This window comes from Rhinoraja longicauda, chromosome 13 (genome assembly GCF_053455715.1).
Source record: "Rhinoraja longicauda isolate Sanriku21f chromosome 13, sRhiLon1.1, whole genome shotgun sequence".
Classification (NCBI taxonomy): domain Eukaryota; kingdom Metazoa; phylum Chordata; class Chondrichthyes; order Rajiformes; family Arhynchobatidae; genus Rhinoraja; species Rhinoraja longicauda.
The window spans coordinates 23,748,366-23,775,279 of NC_135965.1; the positions used below are offsets into that span (position 1 = coordinate 23,748,366).

The following is a 26,914-nucleotide window of genomic DNA, read 5'->3' on the forward strand; positions in this document are numbered from 1 at the left end:
AGACACACACGCAGAGACTGACAGACAGCGGGAGAGACTCGGTGAAAGAGGGACACACACATAGAGTAGGACAGAGACGGTGAGAAAGAGAGAGACGGTGAAAAAGAGTGAGACGGTGAGAGCGAAAGAGGGCAAGATAAATAATTTAGCTTTATTATTATCACGTGCACCGAGGTACAGTGGGAACTTTTTATGAGGAGAGAGAGTGTGGGTGAGGGAAAGGGGAGAGAGAGGAAGAGAGGGGAGAGAGAGAAATAGAGGAGGGGAGAGAGAGAACGAGAGGAGGGGAGAGAGAAAAAGAGAGGAGGGGAGAGAGAGAGAAAGAGAGGAGGGGAGAATCAAAGGGAGGGGGAAAGTCAGAGGGAGGAGGAATCAGGGAGCAGAGAGACAGGAGAGTGTTGCTGAAGGAACAGAGGGGGAGAGAAAAAGGGGAGTGGGAGGTAGAGTCAGAAGGAGAGTTAGAGAGAAGAAGTGTGATTGAGACCGAGAGGGAGAGAGTCAGCGAGAGAGAGTGTGTGTGTGAGAGAGAGAGAGGAAGGAGTGAGACAGAGAGTCAGAGAGAGTGAATGAGAGGGATTGACTGAGGAAGACAAGGAGCGGGAGAGTGAGTGAGTGAGTGGGACGGGGGGGAGAGTGAAAGGGTCTGAGCGAGATGGTGTCCATGCTGTCGGTGCTCTGGGCACTATGTTGCGGGCTGGGGGCGGCTTCGGGGCATCTGCCGCCCTTCGACGAGCTGTACGAGGACGGAGTGAGGGCTTACTATGACAGCGACTGGCCGGCGGTGGTGCGGGCCATGGAGGGGGCAGCGCACAGCTACCGGCAGCGGCGGAGTCTGCAGGTGGGCTGCCGGCTGGAGTGTGCCGCCCGTCACGGCGTGGAGACGGCCGGACCACAGGTGGTGGGCGCCTTGCTGCGCCGGGCCCACTGCATCGAGGAGTGCGGCCAACGCGGCCTGGGCCCCGCGTCACTGCACCGGGCCAGCCACGACCTGGAGCTCGAGTTCGAGCGGCGCGGCCCCTACAACTACCTGCAGCTGGCCTACTACAAGGTGAGGTGAGGGGGCGGCGCGGTACCGGGTCAGTGGGCGGAGGGTCAGTGGGCGGAGGGTCAGTGGGTGAAGGGTCAGTAGGTGAAGGGTCAGTGGGCGGAGGGTCAGTGGGTGAAGGGTCAGTGGATGGAGGGTCAGTGGGCGGAGGGTCAGTGGGCGGAGGGTCAGTGGATGGAGGGTCAGTGGATGGAGGGTCAGTGGGCGGAGGGTCAGTGGATGGAGGGTCAGTGGGCGGAGGGTCAGTGGGCGGAGGGTCAGTGGGCGGAGGGTCAGTGGGCGGAGGGTCAGTGGGCGGAGGGTCAGTGGGCGGAGGGTCAGTGGGCGGAGGGTCAGTGGACGGAGGGTCAGTGGGCGGAGGGTCAGTGGGCGGAGGGTCAGTGGGCGGAGGGTCAGTGGGCGGAGGGTCAGTGGATGGAGGGTCAGTGGGCGGAGGGTCAGTGGGCGGAGGGTCAGTGGGCGGAGGGTCAGTGGGCGGAGGGTCAGTGGGTGAAGGGTCAGTGGATGGAGGGTCAGTGGGCGGAGGGTCAGTGGGTGGAGGGTCACCAGGTGGCAAGACCTCGCCTCCCTGGCACAGCGGTTACCGGATATCAGGGGAACCGGTAACCGGGGGATCTGGGCGACAGGTCACCGAGGTACCGGTTACCGGGCACCCTCGCTGTTTCCGGGGTGACGGCGGGACTGCCCCTGGAGCGGGGCTCGGGGTCAGTGAGACGGGGTGGCACACGTAGTACCCCATGACCCGAGGGACGGCAGAGCGCCCCGGGTGGGGGTGGGGGTTTAGAGAGGGGTGTTGGGGCGGGAGGGTGTTGGGCAGGAGGGGTTGTGTTGCGCTAGAGATGTTGGCATGCAGGGAGGTGTGCAGTTGGCACCAATATTGCTGCTGGACTCGAAGGGTGTAGGGAATTGGCGGCCATTTGGCTCATTGAGCCTAGCCCGTTTCTTTGAACAAACACTCTCCAAGGTCCCCTATTCCTTGTGCACGAAGGAACTGAAGATGCTGGTTTATACCGAAAATAGAAACAAAATGCTGAAGTAACTCAGTAACTCAGTGGATTTACGAAGGGGAAATCATGCTTGACAAATCTACTGGAATTTTTTGAGGATGTAACTAGGAAAATTGACAGGGTAGAGTCAGTGGATGTGGTGTACCTCGACTTTCAGAAAGCCTTCGACAAGGTCCCACATAGGAGATTAGTGGGCAAAATTAGAGCACATGGTATTGGGGATAGGGTACTGACATGGATAGAAAATTGGTTGACAGACAGAAAGCAAAGAGTGGGGATAAATGGGTCCCTTTCGGAATGGCAGGCAGTGACCAGTGGGGTACCGCAAGGTTCGGTGCTGGGACCCCAGCTATTTACGATATACATTAATGACTTAGATGAAGGGATTAAAAGTACCATTAGCAAATTTGCAGATGATACTAAGCTGGGGGGTAGTGTGAATTGTGAGGAAGATGCAATAAGGTTGCAGGGTGACTTGGACAGGTTGTGTGAGTGGGCGGATACATGGCAGATGCAGTTTAATGTAGATAAGTGTGAGGTTATTCACTTTGGAAGTAAGAATAGAAAGGCAGATTATTATCTGAATGGTGTCAAGTTAGGAAGAGGGGATGTTCAACGAGATCTGGGTGTCCTAGTGCATCAGTCACTGAAAGGACGCATGCAGGTACAGCAGGCAGTGAAGAAAGCCAATGGAATGTTGGCCTTCGTAACAAGAGGAGTTAAGTATAGGAGCAAAGAGGTCCTTCTACAGTTGTACCGGGCCCTGGTGAGACCGCACCTGGAGTACTGTGTGCAGTTTTGGTCTCCAAATTTGAGGAAGGATATTCTTGCTATTGAGGGCGTGCAGCGTAGGTTCACTAGGTTGATTCCCGGAATGGCGGGACTGTCGTATGTTGAAAGGCTGGAGCAATTAGGCTTGTATACACTGGAATTTAGAAGGATGAGGGGGGATCTTATTGAAACGTATAAGATAATTAGGGGATTGGACACATTAGAGGCAGGAAACATGTTCCCAATGTTGGGGGAGTCCAGAACAAGGGGCCACAGTTTAAGAATAAGGGGTAGGCCATTTAGAACGGAGATGAGGAAGAACTTTTTCAGTCAGAGAGTGGTGAAGGTGTGGAATTCTCTGCCTCAGAAGGCAGTGGAGGCCAGTTCGTTGGATGCTTTCAAGAGAGAGCTGGATAGAGCTCTTAAGGATAGCGGAGTGAGGGGGTATGGGGAGAAGGCAGGAACGGGGTACTGATTGAGAGTGATCAGCCATGATCGCATTGAATGGCGGTGCTGGCTCGAAGGGCTGAATGGCCTACTCCTGCACCTATTGTCTATTGTCTATCAGGCAGCATCTCTGAAGAAGGGTCTCCACCCGAAACGATACGTCACCCATTTACTGCCTTCACCCAAATGCTGCCTTACCGAGTTACTCCAGCAGTTTGTGTCTATCTCCCTTATTGCCTTGCCTTCCTCCCAGACTTTTACACGGTTTCGCCTTCAGTGCGAGGCTCAGCCCTTTTTGTGAAGGGTCTCCTGAAGCGCTGTCTCTTCGCTCTCTGCCGAGTTTGTCGTCTGCCGTTGCCTCTGGTGTGATCACCCGAAGTCCATGTACGTCTTTTGGAACAACTTCTCCTTGTTTGTTCCACCACATGATTGTGAACATGCTCTCAGTCTCCTACTCCCCTCCCCTGCAACGTAAATAGTCCGAGAGTCTCCACATGACTGAGACCTTTCATTGCTCGCCCATTCTGGCTTCCCTACGAACTCTTGACATCCTTCCTGTTGTGAGACCAGAGCTGACACTGGAATCTATCCGGGGTTAACCAGTGTTTGACATGGCAGCTCTCTGTGTTTTCTGTCCCTGATTCCTCTATAAATAGGAATAGGAAGGTTGGGTTGTTCAGCCGCGTTCTCCATTAGTCCGACCCCTTGACCCCTTGACCCATGCCCTCAGACCCCGGGCCCCTCCTCCCGTCGCTCGCTTCCACACGGCTCGGTGTGAGTGTGGGAGTCTCCCTCCCTCCATCCCCTCCCCTCCCCTTTACCCCCTCCCCCTCTTCACCCCTCCCCCCTTCACGTTCACCGGCCCGCCGGTCCCGCGGTGAGTTGCTGCCCCCCCCACCCCGTGTGTGTTGCGAGTGAGGTTGGTGCTTCCTGCAGACACTGAACCACCCGTGTCGGTCACTAATGTACATCCGCTGGGCTGGCCGCTAACTCCCGGGGGAAACACCGCTATGTATAGATGAGCTGCCGTGTTTACTGCAGACACTACCCCTAAAACAAACAACGGGCTGTAAACCATCCCATGCCCGGATAGTAAATGGTGCCTCGTAAATTCAAACTGTGTCTTTAAAGCGCCTTGTATAAAGCGGGTGTTATCTACCTCGGTGGCATGTTTACCAGCCAGGTGTCCCCTCTCCCTCAGTCCGTGCACTATGGCAACATTAGCTGGCAATTGTGCGATGCGACGTGGTGTTTAAAGCCCCTGATAGAAGCTGTTCCACGACTGAAGCCGTCCCACAACGCCACAAATATGGAGAGTCAGAAACTTTTCCCCAGGATGGAAATGTCAAGTACTAGAGCACATAGCTTTAAAATGAGCGGGGAACAGTTTACAGATGTGCAGAACAAAGTGTTTTACACAAGGAGTGGTGGGAGCCTGGGACGCGCTGCCAGGGGTGGTGGTGGAGGAAGATACGATAGTGGTGTTTAAGAGATGTGGATAGGCATATAGATATGCAGGGAATGGAGGGATCAAATCAGTTGGTTCAGCTTGGCATCATGTTGGGCACGGACATTATGGGCCGAAGGGCCTGTTCCTGTGCTGTGTTGTATGTTCTAATGCACACTAAAGATACTCAAGGTCACCTCTGTTTCGGCGGGGGTGAGTCCGAGCCAGTCTCGGTGCACAAAGGGTCTTGGAAGTTTATGCCAAAGGTGAGCGAAGCCAAAGCGCTGTAGACCACAGTTCCTACAGTGGGCATATTATCTTTAGTTTTAGTATTTTTTCATTGTCACCTGTACAGAGATACAGTGAAAGTTTGTCCTGCGTGTCATCCAGTCAAATTAAACCATACACGAGTACAATAGTTGTGTACAATAGCACATCACGATTTCACCTTCTGGAAGAGCACGCAGAGTCGCCACGTTCCGGTGCATCTTGCAAGTTTCTGAAAGGTCCAGGAAGTGCAGGTTTGTTGGTTAATTGGCTTCGGTAACGTTGGCTTGCCCACTTTCTTATTTCCGCACGTCAAGGCCCGGTGGCCTGGCGGCACTGCATTGATGGCTCCTTCCACTGCCACAGGCTGTGCTCGCTCACCCGGCTGCTGTAGGGCCTTCCGCGGCCGCCTCCTTCTCTACCCCTGTGCCGGCCACTGCCCCCTAGCTTTGCACCCTTTGCCCGTGTCTGCCCTGCCCCCGTCTCTGCCCCCATTTCTACCCCAGCTGCCCACGACATGCTCAAGATCAGTTATTAGCATTGATTAAGGCGGTGGTCTTACCGGTGAGGACGTGTCGATCACACAAAGACCCAGGGATAACTTGCCCCTGACATCTGTTCATCCTAAGGTCCCGGTATCCCTGCGTCTCTGCTGACGTTTTTGTCCCCCCGCCGGGGTCCCTCGGTCTCCCTCCCACCCTCCCCCCCCCCCCCCCGGTCCCTTGGCCTTCCCCCATCTCTGCCCGCCCCCCTTGTCCCTCTGCCCGTCCCTCTGCCTCCCCCCTTGTCTCTCTGCACCTCCCCCGTCCCTCTGCCCGCCCTCTTGTCCGTCTGCCCCCCCCTTGTCTCTCTGCACCTCCCCCGTCCTTCTGCCCGCCCCCTTGTCCCTCTGCCCCCCCCTTGTCTCTCTGCACCTCCCCCGTCCCTCTGCCCGCCCCCCTTGTCTCTCTGCCCCCTCCCCCGTCCCTCTACCCCCTCCCCCGTCCCTCTGCCCACCCCCTTGTCTCTCTGCCCGCCCCCTTTGTCTCTCTGCCCCCTCCCTCGTCCCTCTACCCCCTCCCCGTCTCTCTGCCCGCCCCCCTTGTCCCTCTGCCCGCCCCCCTTGTCTCTCTGCCCGCCCCCTTGTCCCTCTGCCCCCCCTTGTCTCTCTGCACCTCCCCGTCCCTCTGCCCGCCCCCTTGTCCCTCTGCCCCCCTTGTCTCTCTGCACCTCCCCCGTCCCTCTGCCCGCCCCCCTTGTCCCACTGCCCCCCCTTGTCTCTCTGCACCTCCCCCGTCCCTCTGCCCGCCCCCGTCCGTCTGCCCGCCCCCCTTGTCCCTCTGCACGCCCCCCTTGTCCCTCTGCCCGCCCCCTTGTCCCTCTGCCCCCCTTGTCTCTCTGCCCCCCCTCCCCCGTCCCTCTGCCCGCCCCTTGTCTCTCTGCCCGCCCCCCTTGTCTCTCTGCCCCCTCCCCCGTCCCTCTACCCCCTCCCCCGTCCCTCTGCCCGCCCCCCGTCCCTCTGCCCGCCCCCTTGTCCCTCTGCCCGCCCCCCTTGTCCCTCTACCCCCTCCCCGTCCCTCTGCCCGCCCCCTTGTCTCTCTGCCCCCCCTTGTCCCTCTGCCCCCCCTTGTCTCTCTGCCCCCTCCCCCGTCCCTCTGCCCCCCCCGTGTCTCTCTGCCCGCCCCCCTTGTCTCTCTGCCCGCCCCCTTGTCTCTCTGCCCCCCCTTGTCTCTCTGCCCCCCCTTGTCTCTCTGCCTCCCCTTGTCTCTCTGCCCCCCTTGTCTCTCTGCCTGCCCCCCTTGTCCCTCTGCCCGCCCCCCTTGTCCCTCTGCCCGCCCCCCTTGTCCCTCTGCCCGCCCCTCTTGTCCCTCTGCCCGCCCCCCTTGTCTCTCTGCCCGCCCCCCTTGTCTCTCTGCCTGCCCCCCTTGTCTCTCTGCCCCCCCTTGTCCCTCTGCCCCCCCCCGTCCCTCTGCCCGCCCCCTTGTCTCTCTGCCCGCCCCCTTGTCCCTCTGCCCTCCCCACCCCGTCCCTCTGCCCCCCTTGTCCCTCTGCCTGCTCCCCCTTGTCTCTCTGCCCCCCTTGTCTCTCTGCCCCCCTTGTCTCTCTGCCCCCCCTTGTCTCTCTGCCCCCCCTTGTCTCTCTGCCCGCCCCCCCTTGTCTCTCTGCCCCCCCCTTGTCTCTCTGCCCGCCCCCTTGTCCCTCTGCCCGTCCCCCTTGTCTCTCTGCCCGCCCCCCTTGTCCCTCTGCCCGCCCCCCTTGTCTCTCTGCCCGCCCCCCTTGTCCCTCTGCCCGCCCCCCTTGTCTCTCTGCCCGCCCCCCTTGTATCTCTGCCCGCCCCCCTTGTCTCTCTGCCCGCCCCCCTTGTCTCTCTGCCCGCCCCCTTGTCCCTCTGCCCGTCCCCCTTGTCTCTCTGCCCGCCCCCCTTGTCCCTCTGCCCGCCCCCCTTGTCCCTCTGCCCTCCCCACCCCGTCCCTCTGCCCGCCCCCTTGTCCCTCTGCCCTCCCCACCCCGTCCCTCTGCCCCCCTTGTCCCTCTGCCTGCTCCCCCTTGTCTCTCTGCCCCCCTTGTCTCTCTGCCCCCCTTGTCTCTCTGCCCCCCTTGTCTCTCTGCCCCCCCTTGTCTCTCTGCCCCCCCTTGTCTCTCTGCCCGCCCCCCCTTGTCTCTCTGCCCCCCCCTTGTCTCTCTGCCCGCCCCCTTGTCCCTCTGCCCGTCCCCCTTGTCTCTCTGCCCGCCCCCCTTGTCCCTCTGCCCGCCCCCCTTGTCTCTCTGCCCGCCCCCCTTGTCCCTCTGCCCGCCCCCCTTGTCTCTCTGCCCGCCCCCCTTGTATCTCTGCCCGCCCCCCTTGTCTCTCTGCCCGCCCCCCTTGTCTCTCTGCCCGCCCCCTTGTCCCTCTGCCCGTCCTCCTTGTCTCTCTGCCCGCCCCCCTTGTCCCTCTGCCCGCCCCCCTTGTCCCTCTGCCCGCCCCCCTTGTCCCTCTGCCCGGCCCCCTTGTCCCTCTGCCCGCCCCCCTTGTCCCTCTGCCCGCCCCCCTCGTCCCTCTGCCCGCCCCCCTTGGCTCTCGCCCCTGTGCGGCCATACTCGATGACGGATTGCATTGTGTTTGTGCGGTTGTGAGCAGCTGCACGTAACTTTCCAGATGTTACTGTCTCCTCTGGCTTCCCCACTTCCCCGCTGAGTGTTCGGCTTTGTAAACTCATTAATCCTCCCGGTGGGATCGGAAGGGAAGTTCTGGCCTCCCTTTCTCTCCATTTAAACGTTGCCTTCGTTGCAGGGAACCAGCGGTGCCCGTGGGTATGTTAGTCTGTCCCCGCTCCTTGATCCTCACCACCCACCCGTCCCGGGGCAAGCTGGTAGTCTGGAGTAGTTGCTGTTGTTTAGTCTAGTTCACAGATACAGCGTGGAAACAGGCCCTTCGACCCACCGACTCCGCGCCCACCAACGATCACCCGTTCACACACTAGTTCACACGACACGCTAAGGACAATTTACAATTTTACCGAAGCCAATTAACCTACAAACCTGCAGGTCTGGGAGGAAACCGGAATACCCGGAAAAATCCCACGCGGTCACTCTACCGCTGCGCCACCTCGGTGCGATCAGATGTCCAAAAGTGTGGACCAGGAAATTATCAAAATGAGGGGGTGCTCGTGTCCCAAGTATCTCCCCCTCCTCCCCGCTTCCTCCCCCATTGTAACCCACACCCTCCCACATGAACCCCTTGTTTCATGTTCCGGGGTGCAGCAACGTTAAACGGTGTCTTCCTCTCCCAGTATTTGCCGGAGCAGGAGGGGCCTGGGGTCGCTGTGGAGGGACCAGTACTCCCCAGGGGGTGGCACCAGTGTGACACAAGGAAGGGCACAAGGTCGTTCATTCCCTCTAGTTTTGAACAGAGTTGTATCTTGGCTGGTTGCCTCTCACCAGAAGCCTCTGCATTCCTCTGAAATTGTGCAACGCATTTTGAATTCTGTAATCGATCAACATCCACAACTTGGAGCAAACTATTTGACATTCCACGATCTGGGAAGAGCTGCTTCCAAACCCCGTCTCTGCACTTATCTGCTGCTCCCTGTGAGGTCACATCTTCCCTCCCAGCCGGTTGCCAAGAAACCGGATCAGAAGTTTTCCTCCCAGCTTCCGAGTGTAAATCTCTCGTTGGGCAACAGTTGGAAAACAGCTTTCTTGAAAAAACACGCTGGCGTTTTCTGGAAATTCAGGCCGTCGATCCAACTCCACTCAGTTTGCCATGGTTACCTCTCTCCCTCTGCATTTCTCATTCAGCTACCCAAGAAAAAACGTTCACTTGTCTTCAGTTCCCTGACTGATCTAACAGTGCAGCCCAGGAACAGGCCATTCGGCCCACCGTGTTTGTGCCGACCATGATGCCAAGTGAAACTAGACTTCTGCCTACATGTGGTGTAGACCCGTCTACCCTTGGTTACTCCTGTCTGCTAAAAAACTTCTTAAATACCACTATTGTCCCTGCTTCCACCACAACCCCCAGCAGTGTGTCCCAGGCACTCACCACCCTCTGCGTAAAATACATATCCATTAAATTTTAGCCCGATGATAAGCACACAATGCTGGAGTAACTCAGCGGGACAGGCAGCATCTCTGGAGAGAAGGAATTGTGATGTTTCGGGTCGTGATCCTTCTTCGGACTAATGTTATTTTACTTTGCATGAGAGGGGTAATGTTTACTAGAAATGGAAATGTCAAATTCAAGAAGGCAGAGAATTTCCACCGTGGGGAGTTGGTTCTGACTGTCTACCCTAAGTGTGCCTCTCATAATTCTAAATACTTCCACCAGGTTCCTCTCAGCCTCCAATATTATAAATATGTAGAGAAAACAACCCAAATCTCTCCAAACTTTCCTTCTAACCAATGCATCCTAATCCAGGCAGTATTCTGGCAAATCTTCCTCACCCTCTCTGACACTAACCTTACTGAGAATTGTTTATAAACTACCGCTATACAAAAATGACCTTCTCTCAGTATTTGCTAAATTCTTTGCTGAAAATCCAAATATTTTTAAAGGATGAAGCTGTTTGTGTTACATTTCTATAAATACCTTGTGAACATGTCTATAGTGCAAGTCCGAGTATTTTGGGGGAGATTATGAGACTTCAGCTGTCTGCTAATGTGGAGTAATTGCTAGCTCGGTGGTTGTGGCAAACAGCCTTTCTGCTGTTGACAGGGACAAGCAAGAGAAGTGGGAGGGTGTCGGGTCAAAGGGAGGGAGACGTGGCACATATCAAAGGAACGAAGTGCTGGAGTAACCCATGGATGGTCAGGCACCATCTGTGGAGGGAATGGGTAGACGATGTTTCTGGCCGGGACCCTTCTCCAGTCGGAAACATTGGCTGTCCATGGATCCTGAGTGTGCAGGGATGTTGTGGAGTGGGACTAGCTGGATTAGTTTATGTGGAGCCAGTATAACACTGATGGGTTGAATGGCCTGTCCCTGGTTTTAACCAGCCTGGATTACTTGCTGATACCATTGGCCTGTCTTACCCCCTTCCTGTGCTTTGTGATCAAGGTTGGTTAGTTGGTTGCTCCTGACCTTATCCACCTCTCCTGACCCATGCCCATGTGCTATCTAGTCAAAGGAAAGACTATACATGAATATGATGAAGCTGTCCACAGTGCACAGATAAATGATAAAGAGTACGGCACGGTAGCGCAGTGGTAGAGTTGCTGCTTTACAACGAATGCAGCGCCGGAGACTCAGGTTCGATCCTGACTACGGGTGCTGCACTGTAAGGAGTTTGTACGTTCTCCCCGTGACCTGCGTGGGTTTTCTCCGAGATCTTCGGTTTCCTCCCACACTCCAAAGACGTACAGGTATGTAGGTTAATTGGCTGGGTAAATGTAAAAAATTGTCCCTAGTGGGTGTAGGATAGTGTTAATGTACGGGGATCGCTGGGCGGCACGGACTTGGTGGGCCGAAAGGGCCTGTTTCCGGCTGTATATATATGATATGATATGATATGATATAACATTGAAGTCTGATAAATCTGACTAAAGATAGTTAAAACGTCTCCAACAAGACAGATAGGAGGAGGTCAGGACCGCTCTCTGGCAGTTGCATCTAAACATCTAAACTCAGCATGAAGTTTAATGGTCGAGATGTTGAGCATGTTGCCCCCCCACCCCCCCCCATCCCTGGAGCTCTGGCGTAGGAGGCAGCTGCTGCTGCCCTTTGGTGGCTACCCAGTCCATCGGTGACTGACGCCTCTCCAGTGTGGAGCCTGGAACCAGTTAGTCATTTGGGTTTGCACGTCTAACGATTGAGTTCACCCCTCCCTCTCTCGAACAGTGGTACCTTATCCACACATCCTGCCCAAACACTTGCAGAGTGTTTCCTATGCCTTGCCCAGTCTGAGGAAAACCACGGACCAGTGTTACTGGCACGATGTCAGCCACAGAGACAGAAGCAGCTCCGTCTCACCACGGGTCCATCTCCTCGCCTCCTTCCTGTGCTCCTTACTCCCAAACTTAGACTCACTACGTGTGGGCACAGGCTGCTTGGCACAGCACAATCCCTGGGCACCTGTCCCTCCCCAATCCATTCTCCACCATCACTATCTATACCTGGGCAGTTCAAGTACTTGTCTGGAAACTTCTTAGCCACTGTCACTGTCTCCCGCTGCTCTCCACAGCACTGAGACCCAGTTAATCGTCAGTCTCCCCCTCGCATCTCCCCCAAACCTCCCCTTGCCTTATATCCGTGTCCTCCAGTTTTATCTACTTCTGACATGTTTTATATAAAAACAAAGTGAGAGGGGAAGGATTTAATAGGAATCTGAGGGGCATTTTGTTTTACACAGAGTGGTGAGTATATGGAATCAGCTGCCAGAGGAAGTAGTTGAGGCAGGTACTATTGCAACTACAAAAACTAGTTGGACAGGTACATGGATAGGAAAGATTTAGTGGGATGTGGGCCAAACATAGGCAGGTGGGATGTATAGATAGGGCATTTTGGTCGGCATGGGCAAGTCGGGCTCCTCGCCCCTGCCTCTGGGCTGCCTCTGTTGGAGACGGCCAGTGGTGGAGCTGGCCAGTGGTGGAGAGCTTGCTGAGCGAGAGACTGGGTCCCACATGGATCCCCTCCTATGTCCCACGCAAGGATCCCCTCGCATGTCCCATGCAAGTAGCCCCTCCTATGTCCCATGCAAGAAGCCCGTCCTGTGCTCCCACGCAAGTAGCCCCTCCTATGTCCCATGCAAGGATCCCCTCCCATGTCCCACGCAAGGATCCCCTCCCGTGTCCCACGCAAGGAGCCCCTCCTATGTCCAATGCAAGGATCCCCTCCCATGTCCCACGCAAGTAGCCCCTCCCATGTCCCACGCAAGTAGCCCCTCCTATGTCCCATGCAAGGATCCCCTCCTATGTCCCATGCAAGGAGCCCCTCCTAAGTCCCATGCAAGGAGCCCGTCCTGTCCCACGCATGGAGCCATTCCTGTGTCCCATATGCGTCTCCTCCCATGTGTCGCATGTCCCCCACATGGAGCCCCTCCCGTGTCCCCCGCACAGAGCCTCTCCCACTCTCCCTCTGAGCCCACAGACACTCGAGTGGCTCCGTGTGGGGTTGCTGGCATGGCTGGGAGGAGGGAGATCTCACTGGAGTAAATTCTCAAGGCAGATATGACAGAGGCATTTAAGATATACACCGATGAGCCAAAACATTATGACCACTGACAGGTGAAGTGAATAACATTGATTATCTTGTTACAATGGCACCTGTTAAGGGGTGGGATATATTAATGGCGGTCATGGGAGGAATGTGTCATAATACACAGTTCATCGCACCCTGCTGTGTATGGGGCTGCATAGCCGCAGACCGGTCAGAATGTCCATGATGACCCCTGTCTACCATCAAAAGCGCCTACATTGGGCACACAAGTGTCAGAACTGGATCTTGGAGCAGTGGAAGAAGGTCGCCTGGTCCGATGAGTCCCATTTTCTTTTAGATCACGTGGATGGCTGTGTACGTGTGCGCCGTTTACCTGGGGAAGTGATGGCACCAAGATGCACTGTGGGAAGACGACAAGCCGGTGGAGGGAGTGTGATGCTCTGGGCAATGTTCTGCTGGGAAACCCTGGGTCCGGCCGTTCATGTGGATGTCACCTACCTAAACACGTGTCACCTACCTAAACATCGTTGCAGACCAGGTACACCCCTTCATGGCAATGGTATTCCCTGATGGCAGTGGCCTCTTTCAGCAGGATAATGCGCCCTGCCACCCTGCACACATTGTTGGGGAATGGTTTGAGGAACATGATGAAGTGTTCACGGTGTTGCCCTGGCCTCCAAATTCTCCAGATCTCAATCCAATTGAGCATCTGTGGGATGTGCTGGATCGATAAGTCCGATCCACGGCGGCTCCACCTCGCAACATACAGGACTTGAAGGATCTGCTGCTAATTTATTGGTGCCAGATACCACAGGACACCTTAAGGGGTCTTATAGAGTCCATGCCTCAGCGGGTCGACGCTGTTTTGGCAGCACACAGAGGACCAACTGCATATTAGGCAGGTGGTCATAATGTTTTGGCTCATCAGTGTATGCAAACTCCACACACAGGCAGAACCTGAGGTCAGGATTGAAGCTGTGAGGCAACTCCAATGCCCTCCTGCATTGTGTCCCCTCCCCCTCCCGCAGTACCAGTGCAGGGATACAGACACCAGCAAAATCCCATCTCCCCACAACATTGCTGCTGTGACAGCTCTGCTCCTGAGGGAAGGCCATTCGGCCTGTCGTCAGTGCTGGCTCCCCCTCCAAAGTGACCCTCCCTCCTCTCCTGGACATTTGCCTTGTCTGTAGAGCGCTTGCCCCTTCGGCCCCCGTTGTTTGACCCCTGAAGTCCCTGCATAAACCCACCCCTGCACCATTCCAATAAATCATCTGCAAGCCTTGCTCATAGTAAACAGCTTCTCTCTGTTTATATTAGCAAAACCGCCCTGTCTCAACACTCTGCCGTCCATTAATCTTCTCAACTTAAATATTAACAAATCCAGCCTCTTCAATGGCCAAAACACCACACCTGACCACAGAATCGTACGGCACGGAAACAGGCCCTTCGGCCCAACTCATCCATGTCGACCAAGAAGCCCCATCTACACCAGTCCAACCTGCCCACATTTGGCCAATATCCCTGTGAACCTTTTCTATTCATGCATCTGGCCAAATGTTTTTTAATGATATAGTACCTGCCTCAATTACCTCCTCTGGCAGGCAGGCAGCTCGTTTCATATACCCACAACCTTCTGTGTGAAAAAGTTGCCCCTCAATTTCCTGTTGAACTTTTCCCCTCTCACTTCAACCTATGTCCTCTAGTTCTTGTCCCCCTCCCCCTATCCTTGTGAATAGACTAAACACAGAAGCATATTATAAAGTGAAAAATGATTGAAAAGGAAAAGGTTGAGATTGCAAGAATATTGCTGTCAATTTGCAAACATCCTATTCAAATTCTTCATTATGGGAAAGGGGATGAGTACTTGTGATTCATTGTTTTATCTGGGACATAGACCCCCGCCTCCTGGCTCACACACAGACAGCCCCCCCCCCCCCCCCCTCCCCACCCGGACGTGCGGCGGGCAGCAGCCGGTGTCGTCGTTCCCCCCGCCCCCACCCACGCCGGGAACTGTCCGCTGAAAATCTGCACAGGAATTGTGCGAGGATGAGGAATGCTCCCAGCAGCGAGCTCCAGCACTACAGGCACACACTGTGGATGGAGTTAGCAGCTGTGGTGGCTCCAGTAACAGAAAGAGGGAGAGTCAGAGAGAGAGAGGGGGAGGGGGCGATACAGAGCAGAGTCAGAGACGGAGAGAGAAAGAGAGAGACGGGGATAGAGGTAGAGGGGGCGATGCAGAGCAGAGCCAGAGACGGAGAGAGAAAGAGTCGGGGAGAGAGGCAGCTGGGGCGATACAGAGGAGTAGAGTCTGAGACAGAGAGAGAGGCACAGACAGATAGTTACAAACAGTAGGAGCCACAGAGAGAGATACTCCCACACACATACTTTGTCCTTGTGCTGGGCGTGCACCCAACGCCACAGGTTGTCCAGTCAGATCCAATCAGTGTCAGAATAAGAGGTTCCAGATAAATGGTAGAGCTTGCATGTAAAACTATGAGAGGCACATAGGATAAACAGTACTATTTTCCCCACTGTGGAAAAATCCAAGACTAGAGGGTACAGCTTTAAGGTGAGAGGGGTATAGTTTAAAGGAGATGTGCGGGGCAAGTTTTTTTACACAGAGGGTGGTGGGTGCTTGGAACGTGCTGCCAGGAGTGGTGGCGGAGGTAGATATGTTAGAGGTGTTTAATAGGCACATGGATATGCAGGGATGGAGGGATATGGATTACCTGCAGGCAGGATTGCGTTGGTTTAGGGATCACCTGGATAGGGCGCCGTTCCAGGAGACTGGAGTTTGAAAATGCGCTAAAACCTGTCGACTCTTGCATGTGTTCTCAGTGGACTATTTCATGCAGTTTGTACTAATTGGGGATGGCAATACTTTACTGAGCTGTATGCTTTAGAAGAAATGTCATTGTACATCTATACATATGATAATAAAGAACCATTGGTCTTGGCATCGTGTTTGGCATTGACATTGTGGGCCGAAGGGCCTGTTCCTTGTGTTGGATTGTTCTATGTTTTAACCTGTGGTTTTATTCACTGGCTTTTACTGTGAGTGTTATTGACCTGTGTGCCAGCACCAGGCCAGGTCTACACATGTAAACAAACGTGTTGTAATCACGGCCAGGCCAGACCGCTCCCTGACCAGTAACACACACACACACACACACACACACACACACACATACCTCCCCACTAGGACTACCAGCAGCTTACCACTCACCACTGATCACAGCCTGTCAGGTCATTCACTGTCTGCCTCCCATCCCATCCCATCCCGTCCCACACCGCCTTCTACTCACTTCTGGTGCAGAGGATGAAACGTCACCCATCCAGGTTCTCCAGAGATGCTGCCTGACCCGCTCAGTTACTCCAGCACTCTGTCTTTTTTTTGTAAGACAGCTTCTGCAATTCCTAGTTTATCCTTGTCTTTAAGCTGCTCCTGATCTGGGAGTCTGTGACCGCTGAGGAGGGAGCTTCACGCTGTGTCTAGTCATGGTGGCCCATGGGAGCGAGTCATGGGACAGGGTAAAGGGAGTCATGCAGCACAGAAACAGGCCTTTCGTCCAAACCTGCCCATGCTGACTAAAATGCCATATCTTTGCTAATCCCATTTGCCAGAGTTTAGCCCAGATCCCTCTAAACTTTTCATATCCATGTACCTCTCCAAGCGTCTTAAATGTTGCTATTGTACCTGTAGCAGGTACTACCTCCTCTGGCAGCTCATCCATATACCCATCATCCTTTGTATGAAAAAGATGCCCCTCAGGTTCCTTTTAAGTCTTGCCCCTCTCACCTTAAATGTAAGGTCCTCTGGTTCTTGGTTCATCTACTCTGGGTAAAAGACTACATTTACCTCTATCTATCTCATGATTTTATACACTGCTATAACATCACCCCTCAGACTCCTGCACTCCAAGGAATAAAGTCCTAGCCTGTCTAACCTCTCCCTGTACCTCAAGCCCTCACATCCTGGCAGCTTCCTTGTAAATCTTTTCTGCACCCTTCCCAGTTTAACAACATCCTCCCTATAGCAGGGTGACCAAGTCTGACCACGATACCCCAGGTGTGGGCTCATCTGTACTTTCCCTGCAGAGTGTTCTGTGCTGTTCTGAGCTGGCGGAATGTTTATCATTTAGGTTGAGAGACACGAAGCTCAATTTAACTAGAAGTCGCCACCGCCCCTCAGTCCGTTGAGACATGTCTGCTGTTTCCAGAATCATGTAGGATTCCTCTCAGAGAGTCAAGGAAAGGGCTCTGCTCGGGGTTGAAGCTGCTGACTTGGGGCTGGGATGTGAAGCCCATGCATAAAGAGACATCCTTGCCTGGACTAACGCTGGGCTCGGAAGGAGAGCGGGTCCACCCGTAAATTGGCTCAAGTGATTCAGTGGACAAGATGCTTCCTTGACTCGTGTTTGGCCACTCGAGGGTGATGTGTCTCTCAGTGCCCAGCCTTTGTGTCTGACCTGAAACGTCATCCATCCACAGATGCTGCCTGACCCACTAAATTCATCCAGCACTTTGTGTTTGGCTCAAGATCCAGATTATGCAGTTCCTGCAATCTTCATTTAAGGGGCACTTGAATAGAAAAGGTTTAGAGGTATATGGGTCAAATGCAGGCAAATGGGGCTGGCGTAGATGGAGCATCTATGTCAACATGGATGAGCTGCAAAGTTGTTCCGGACACCGGTGCCTCTCACATCAATGTGGCAGCAGCTGTGAGCAGCCGCTGTTGGAGCGGTTCCTCCAGCAGATGCTGCCGGGTTGCTCGCGGCCTGTTGTGACAGGGTTTTCCACCCATTGAGCAAACGTACTCAGACTGCTAACTGCATCTTTCAAGAACGATCTTGCACCCAGGAAATCACGCCTGTACACTCATGCCAGAGTGGTGGAGGGAGGGGGAGGGGGATGGGGAGCACAGTGAAGTCTGCATGCAACAGGCTCAGCCACTGAACCACTGGCATTTGTGTAGCGCCTTCAACTACACAGTAACTAATCATTGCTCAGTTGCGCTGTGGTTCACAGTGGTTATTGGGTAAAGGAGGCGATGGCTGGCAGTGGGCACCGCCCGGGAGCTGGTGTTGGTATGAGAGTGGTTTATTATTGTCACATTACTGAGATATAGTGAAAAGCTTTTGTTTACCGTCAAATCATACTGTACACAAGAGTACAATCAAACCATACATAAGTACAACAGGCAGTGCAACGAGAAAAATACTAAAGTGCAGAATAAACTAGCATTAAAGCATAACAGTTCCAGAGAAAAAGTCTAAGGTCTGCAATGCGGTCGGTTGGAAGATTGCCACAGCCTCACAACAGCAGAGACCCGAGTTTGATCTTGACCACGGGTGCGGTCTGTGTGGAGTTTGCACATTCTCCCTGTGACAGCATGGATTTCCTCTGGGTGCTCTGGTTTCCTCCCACATCCTAAAGACATGCGGAACGATGGGTTAATTGGCCACTGAAAGCCCCGGGGAATCGATGGAGATGTGACAACGGATGGGTTTCAGGGGAACACAGCAATGGTGTGGTAGGCAGCCAATGGGCTCGCCATTCAGGGCGGCCAATGACCTCGCTGTTCAGGGCATCCAATGGGCTCATGGGTCAAGACAGCCAATGGCCTTGTGGTTCAGAACAGCCAATGAGATGGTTCAGGGAAGCCGCATGGGCTCGAGATTCAGGGTGACCAATCTCCCTGGGGGTTCAGGGAAAGCCACTGGACTGTGGGGAAGTTAGGGAAATATTGGTATCTGGCTGAAACTCAGTGACCCCATCACAAGCAATACAGTGACTAGTGAACTTTGGTCCAAATGGTGGGAAGTAAAGGTTGCAGAGGAATACAGTCCGTCGGTTCGGTGGTGGGGTGGTCATGTGCTGAGCCCATCTTGTGGGTCACCAACTGAGAAATGGAGGCGTATGGACCAGGCACAGGCAGGTGGGACGAGCTGGTGAGGCAACTTGAGCCGAAGAGCATGTTTCCATTGTGTATAGGTTAGACTGTAAAATGGCTCTTTGGCCTAACTTGCCCATGCTGACCAAGTTGTCCCATCTAGACACTCACTCTCGCTCTCTCTCTTTCTCGCTCTCCCTCTCCCCCTCCCCCCTCTCTCTCTCTCACTTTCTTCTTCCTTTCTTCTCTCCCCTCTCTCTCCCCCCCTCTCTCCCCCCCTCTCTCCCCCCTCTCTCTCCCCCCCCCTCCTCACCCCCTCTCTCCTCTCCTCTCTCTCTCGCCCCCTCTCTCTCTCCCTCCCCCTGTGTGTGTATGTGTGTGTGTGTGCCTCTCTCTTTGTCTGTCTCGGTCTCTGCCTCTCTGTTCTCTCTATTTCTCTCTCCCTCCCTCCCTGTGTGTGTGTGTGTGTGTGTGTGTCTCTCTCTCTCTCTCTCTCTCTCTCTCTCTCTCTCTCTCTCTCTCTCTCTCTCTCTCTCTCTCTCTCTCTCTCTCTCTCTCCTGGGACGTGACTGTAATCATCCATGTGGCGGTGGCCCACACACCAGACTGGTGTACACTGTAACGCTGCTGTGAACTCACTGCCTGGTCGTTGGTGAGTCAGTGACCAGGTGATGTCGGGCTTGTCTCAACATTGGTGATGTAGGGCTTGTCTCAACATTGGTGATGTAGCGTGAGACAGATCTGCGATCAGTTGGCCCCCGCCCCCCGTCCCGCTTCCCCCCCGCCCCCTTCCCCTCCACCCCCTGCCCCTCCCAGTCCTGTCACCCCCTTCTACCCCCCCTCCCTGTTCTCCATCCCCGCCCCACAGATTGGCCGAGTCTCCGGTGTCCACTGTGGGCACAGATTGGGCAATGGCATCCACTGCCATTCCCGGCCACTTGGCGGGAGAGATGTTGGTGTTGATTTATATTGTCACCGAGATGCAGTGAAAAGGCTTGCGTGACATCCAGTCAAATCATACTATACATGAGTATAATCAAACCATACACGTACAACAGGTAGTGCAAAGAGAAAAATACCGTAGTGCAGAATATAGTGATACAGTGTTACACTGTTACAGTTACAGAGAAAGTGCAGATAAAAAAGTGCAAGGGCTACAATGAGGTAGGTTGGAAGATCGTGACTATACCCTAGCTTCTGGGAGGACTTTTTAGTAGTCTGATAACAGCGGGGAAGAAGCAGTCCCTGAATCTGGTGGTACATGCTTTGAAGCTTTGTATCTTCTACCTGACGGGAAAGTGGAGAAGATGGAATGAGTGGAGAAGAGGGTGTGAGTGATCCTTAATTATGTTGTAATCTGAGGCATCATCCAGACTTAGACTGCAGTGCGTTTTTGAGTGACCTGGTTCAAGATTCACACTACGGCACAGTGGCTTTGTGGTTAGAGATGCTGTATAATAATAAAATCTATAAAATAAAATAAAATAAACTAACCACTCATCGAGTTCAAGCTGAGAGGACAGCTCGAGCTTCACAATGTTGTGTGTGGTTTCATGGATCACACTGGGCAGGTAGGGCAGTGATGCCAGGGTGGTTGGGGGGAAGAGTGGAACTTGCACAACAAGTTAAGTGATTTATTTTAGTTTAGAGAAAAAGCGTGGAAACAGGCCCTTTGGCCCACCAGGTCTGCGCCGACCAGTGATCTCTCCTACACACTAGGAGCAATTTACAGAAGCCAATTAACCTACAAACCTTTACATCTTTATGATTTGCGAGGAAACCAGAGCTCCCAGAGAAAGCCCACGCAGTCATAGGGAGAACGTAGAAACTGTACAGACAACACCTGTCGTCAGGTCTGAACCCGGGGCTCTGGCGCTGTGAGGCAGCTGCTCCACTGTGCTGCCTTGATGGGGGGGGGGGGGGTGCACAAAGGGTGCAGTGATGGGGTGAAGAGGGAGGGGGGACAGAGCACAGGGTGAAGTGTGGGCATGGGCCCCATGACCGATGCTGACAGTAGTGTGTAGATCCCTGGTGTCCCACTGCTCAAGGAGCAGCCAGTTTCCCGTCACACACCCTGGCGTTAGCTCCTGCCCTGCTGCACGCCGTTTCCCAGTAAATAAACGACCAGCTGTTTCTCATTGCCGGCTCCCCTCTCCCTCATCTGGCAGCTCCTCACACAGCGCAGACAGTGAGAGCTGGGCCTGTGTGCAGAGCCTCCTTACCTCATGGAAACTTACCGAATAGTGAAAGGCCTCAATACAGTGGATGTGGTGAGGAAGGATGTTTCCACGAGTGGGAGAATCTAGGACCAGCAGGCACAGCCTCAGAATTAAAGGATGCGCCTTTAGAAATGGACTAGGGGCTGGGGTCTGGAACTCGCTGCCCGGGACAGTGCGGAGATGGGGACCCTCCTCACCTCACAGGGTGGGGGGTGGGGGTTGAGGACTGTGTGTTACAGAGCTGTGGGCATGAGGTGGCGGCTCTCAATCAACTGAGTACAAGAATCGGGAAGTCATGTCGCAACACTTTATATAAGTTATAAAACGTTGCAGACACAAGATAACTGCAGATGCTGACATTTTGAGCAAAACACAAAGTGGAACTCAGCAGGTCAAACTTTGCCCAGCTTTCCCACCCCTACCACAACCAGTCAGAAGAAGGGTCCCAACCAGAAACATTTACCTATCCACGTTCTCCAGGGATGCTGCCTGACCAACTGAGTTATTCCAGCACTTTCTGTCTTCACTAGGTTTTCTGTCTCATTATTCGTGAACCCCCCCCCCCCCCCCCCTCATAAGTGGTGTCATCTGCAAACTTGTAAATGGAGTCAGAGCTGAATTTGGCTGCACAGTCACGAGTGTATAGGGAGTATAGTAGGGGTCAGAGAACGCATCCTTGAGGGACACTGGTGTTGAGAGCTATTGTGGAGGATATGTCGTCACTGATTTCACTGTATGTGGTCTAATTTAATTTTTTACTTTTAGTTTTAGAGATACAGAGAGTTTTAGAGAACCCTTCAGCCCACCAAGTCCATGCTGACCAGCGATCACTGCATACACTAGGACTGTCCCACACACTAGGGACAATTTACAATTTTTATCAAAGCCAATTAACCCACAAACCTATCCGTCTGGAATGTGGGTGGAAACCTGGAGCCTCTGGAGAAAACCCACACAGTCACAGGGAGAACGTACAAGGTCCGTACAGACATCACCCATAGTCAGGATCGAACCCGGACCTCTGCTGTAAGGCAACAACTGTACCGCTGCGCCACTGTGCCGCCATGTGAGTGAGGCAGTCGAGGATGTTGTGGCCGAGGGGGGAGCTGCCTCCTGGGTGCTGGAGTTTGGAGATGCAGTTCTGGCCCAGCGGGCGGAGGTGCAGGCTTCTCTCTGCCCTCTAGGCCAGACGGCAACAAAAGGACCCTTGTGCTTCAGCCTGCAGCGAGTCTGCTGTTCACGGTGAACCAGGGGAGGCAGCTTCAAAGCAATGTTTCCGTAAAGGAATGGTTCCTAATGTGCGTGTGGCAGTGGAAAGTTGGGCTAATTTGATGCCACACTAGGCTGATTGTTCAGGCTGTGTGTGGCTGGGTTTGCAGGCTCCATAAACCAGCGGCAGTCCCTGCGGGAACCCTGCCTCTCAATTTCTGCTCCAGGAACATTAGCACTGCCTCTTGTTTGACCCCATCCCACGCGCTCCCTCATGCACTCCCCCTCAGGCCGCCAGGTCAGGGGGCTCAGGGAAACTTGACCCTGTACAGGGGCCATTCGGCCCATTGACTCCGTACTGCCCTGTGGAGAGGGAAGAGCGGTCTGTCTTTCCACCCCACACTTTAGAGATACAGTGCAGAAACAGGCCCTTCAGCCCATCAGATCCGCGTCGACCAACAATCACCTTGTACACAGGCACTATCCTACAAATTAGGGACAATTTACAATTTACAGAAGCCAATTAACCTACAAACCTGCACGTCTTTAAGATGTGGGAGGAAACTGGAGCACCCGTAAAAAAACCCAGACGGTCACAGGGAGAATGAGCAAACTCTGTACAGACAGCATCTGAGGCCTGGATCGATCCCGGGTCCCTGGTGCTGTGAGGCAGGAACTCCACCATCGCGCCACTGTGATGTCCCTTTAGCAATGAGTGTTGATGTGGGGAGGAGTGTGTACAGTTTGGTCACCCGGTTCTCGGAGCGATGTGGAGAGGGTGCAGAGGAGGTTTAGCAGAGTGCCACCTGCATTAGGGGTATTAGCTGCAGGGGGAGTTTGGGCAGACTTGGACTGTTTCCTCTGGGAAACCAGAGGTTGAGAGGCGACCTGATGGAAATATATAAAATTGTGAGAGGCATAGACATCGTAGACTGTCAGAACCTTTCCCCACAGAGTGAAAATGTCTAACACAAGAGGGCACAGCTTGAAGGTGAGGGGCAAAGTTTAATAGGGACAGAGACAAAGTGGGCACAAACCTCTCCAACATTGGTGCAGCACCCTCCTCCCTCCCCCTCCCCCTCCCCCTTACCCTCCCCCCTTCCCCTCCCCCCCAGCCCATCCCCCTCAACCCCCTTATCCTCCCTCCTCCCACCTCCCCCCTCCCTCCCTAGGAAACAGATTTAAACTTTAAAATGTGAATAACTTTAAAAATATAACACCGATTTCAATGAAACTTCTTCCATTATAGACAATAGACAATAGGAGCAGGGGTAGACCATTCGGCCCTTCGAGCCAGCACCACCATTCAATGCGATCATGGCTGATCATTCTCAATCAGTACCCCATTCCTTCCTTCTCCCCATACCCCCTGACTCCGTTATCATTAACAGATCTATCTAGCTCTCGCTTGAAAGCATTCGGAGAATTGACCTCCACTGCCTTCTGAGGCAGAGAATTCCACAGATTTACAACTCTCTGACTGAAAAAGTTTTTCCTCATATCCGTTCTAAATGGCCTACCCCTTATTCTTAAACAGTGGCCCCTGGTTCTGGACTCCCCCCAACATTGGAAACATGTTTCCTGCCTATAACGAGTCTAACCCCTTAATAATCTTATATGTTTCAATAAGATCCCCTCTCATCCTTCTAAATTCCAGTGTATACAAGCCTAGTCGCTCCAGTCTTTCAACATACGACAGTTCCGCCATTCCGGGAATTAACCTAGTAAACCTACGCTGCACGCCCTCAATAGCAAGAATATCCTTCCTCAAACTTTGAGACCAAAAATGCACACAGTACTCCAGGTGCGGTCTCACTAGGGCCCTGTACAACCGTAGAAGGACCTCTTTACTCCTATACTCAACTTCTCTTGTTATGAAGGCCAACATTCCATTGGCTTTCTTCACTGCCTGCTGTACCTGCATGCTTCCTTTCAGTTACTGATGCACTAGGACACCCAGATCTCGTTGTTCATTCCCTTTTCCTAACTTGGCACCATTCAGATAATAATCTGCCTTCCTATTCTTACATATTCTGTCCGTATTCACACATTTCATTCCACTGTGAACCGCCAGCACCTCCCCTCCCCCCGCGACCATGCAGTCGGGATAATCCTGTGGCAAAACCCCAGCCGGAGACTGCCCTGGGCCAGTGGTCACTGTCGGTCACTCCCTGTAACCCTGTCCCCAGCACTTGCACCAAGGACCATGGTATATTGGTCAGTGCAGCCCATCCCTGCCCAGTGCTTTCCCAGTGCTGCCCTGCTGTCCAGTGCTGCCCAGCTGCCCATCCCTGCTCAGTGCTGCCCTGCTGTCCATCCCTGCTCAGTGCTACCCATCCCTGCTCAGTGCTACCCATCCCTGCTCAGTGCTACCCATCCCTGCTCAGTGCTACCCATCCCTGCTCAGTGCTGCCCTGCTGTCCATCCCTGCTCAGTGCTGCCCATCCCTGCTCAGTGCTACCCATCCCTGCTCGGTGCTGCCCATCCCTGCTCAGTGCTGCCCAGCTGCCCATCCCTGCTCAGTGCTACCCATCCCTGCTCAGTGCTGCCCTGCTGTCCAGTGCAATGCTGCCCAGTTGCCCATCCCTGCTCAGTGCTGCCCTGCTGCCCATCCCTGCTCAGTGCTACCCATCCATGCTCAGTGCTACCCATCCCTGCTCAGTGCTACCCATCCCTGCTCAGTGCTGCCCTGCTGTCCAGTGCAGTGCTGCCCAGCTGCCCATCCCTGCTCGGTGCTGCCCATCCCTGTTCGGTGCTGCCCGGTACTGCCTTGCTCTGTGGTATTGGCACGGTCTCACTAACTTGGACCTTCCAAACTAACCTTCAGACCTGCACTGGTGAATTTGGGCTCGGTTTTGTTTTGCAATATTGTGGTTATTATTTATTGAACTTTTTATTATTTGTTTATTATGTTATCTATTGAGTACTGTGTTTACAGACCTGTTATGCTGAGCAAGTGAGAATTTAATTGTTCCGTTTTGGTACATATGAGAAGGAATGGGTGACGTTTCGGGTCGAGACCCTTCTTCAGACTGAGAGTCAGGGGAGTGGGAAACTAGAAATATGGAAGGATAAGGTGTGAAAACGACAGATTAAAGCAGACGATAATCAAGGAAATGTAGAATGGTTCAATGTTGGCTGTGGGGAAGGGAAAGCCATACAAGCAGTTTGTATACCTCGTTGTCTGCTTTGATCTGTCATTTTCACACCTCACATTCTCTGTGCACCCTTCCATACCTCTAGTTTCCCTCTCCCATGACTCTCACTGAAGAAGGTCATGACCTGAAACGTCACCCATTCCTTCTCTCCAGAGATGCTGCCTGACCCGCTAAGTTACTCCAGCATTTTGTGTCAATTTTCGGTGTAAACCAGCATCTGCAGTTCCATCCTACACATGTCTCTGTCTGAAGGTGGCCCGGTGAAAACTGATATGAAATGCCCTGAACTCCCAGTCAATAGTCAATTTCAAGTATCACCAGATCTTGCTGGAAAACATGCAGAGGGAGTTGTGAAAGGATTCTGACTCCCGTCTCCCTGTGATGTGGGCAGAGCTGGCCAGAGATCACACCAGGTGTCGGAGTTAGTGCCGCCCACCACAGCCGCTGCCTGGCACTGCCCCTGCGTTCCGATCTCCTTCATTCCACAGCGAGCCAGAGAACAAACTCTGGGCGGCTCTGTGCAGTGAAAGGAGCGAGTGAGACGGTGTGAGCTCCTACAGAGCAGCATCAGGATGTGATGGGTGTCCCGGCCTCTCCCGTCAAAGCCCTCATTCATCGGGCAGTCTGCACGTTAGGCCTTGCTATATCCCCACAGGCTGCTTCCTTGTACAAGCGAGCGCGACTGCCTGTTTTGATGTGAATTTGGCCAGGAAGGTGCTTCACAAGTGGCATGGTTTCTGAGAAGCTGCATGTCAGGAATGTGAAGTATGTGTTGGAACGGCAGCGACTGAAGGTCCCACACAACTCTCTTTCATGGGCCGAGCAGTGCTGGAAGTGCTCCCTGCCTGCAGCCTCACTTCTCTCTGTCTCTGACCCCCCCCCCAGTAGACCAGGAGCTACAAGGAGCAGGGAGCAGGAGCGGGTCAGCGTGAGTGGGTGACAGGTTCACCAAGGCCTGGCACACAGATGCAGCTCCACGGGAGAGTGGGTGGAGTGTTCCCTGCCCTGCCATGGGGCAGGGAACTGGACAGAAAGCATGGAGTCACAGAATCGTACAGCATGGAAACAGGCCCTTTGGCCCCACTCGTCCATACCGACCAAGGTGCCCATTTAAGCTAGTTCCATTTACCCACAGTTGACCCATAACTCTCAAAACCTCTCCTATCCATGTACCCTTCCAAATGTACTATTACAATGTTTAAGAAACATTTGGACAGGTACATGGATAGGACAGGTTTAGAGGGATATGGGCGAAATGCAGGCAGGTGGGACTAGTGTAGATGGGACATGTTGGTTGGTGTGGGCAAGTTAAGCTGAAGGGCCTGTTTACACACTGTATGGCTATGTCTTTTAAACATTGTTATAGTACCTGCCTCAACTACCTCCTCTGGTAGCTCGCTCAATATACCCACTACCCTTTGTGTAAAAAGGTTGCCCCTCAGGTTCCTATTTAATCTTTCCCCTCTCGCCTTAACCCTATGTCCTCTGGTTCTTCATACCCCTACTGTGGCTAAAAGACTTTGTGCATTCACCCTATCAATTTCCCCCATTATTTTCAACACCTCTATAAGATCACCCCTCAGCCACCTGCTCTCCAAGGAATAAAGCCCTATCGTGCCCAACTCTCCCTGTAGCTCAGGCCCTCGAGTTCTGGCAACATCCTCGTGAATCTTTTCTGCTCCAGTTTAGTGGCATCCGTCCTACACCAAGGCGACCAGGACCGAACAGTATCCTTGCAGTGCCGTGCCCATGATAGCTTTTCAGGGCACAATGAGATGGAACGGGTCTCATACCATGGGCATTCATTCCTCCTCACATACCATGGGCATTCCTCCTCTC

General features: G+C 53.8%; 1 protein-coding gene across 2 annotated transcripts in view; it reads left to right on the plus strand.

Moving 5' to 3' along the window:
* Positions 1–313: 313 nt before the first annotated feature.
* p3h2 (prolyl 3-hydroxylase 2) overlaps positions 314–26,914 on the plus strand; it is a 46,975-nt gene continuing 20,374 nt past the window's right edge. The window contains exon 1 of one of the 2 annotated variants that reach the window (XM_078410582.1): positions 314–1,048. In XM_078410582.1, coding sequence (XP_078266708.1) covers positions 653–1,048 — 396 coding nt within the window. In that variant the 5' untranslated portion in view covers positions 314–652. The remainder of the gene's footprint in view (positions 1,049–26,914) is intronic. The other variant, XM_078410583.1, reaches the window with a different exon arrangement.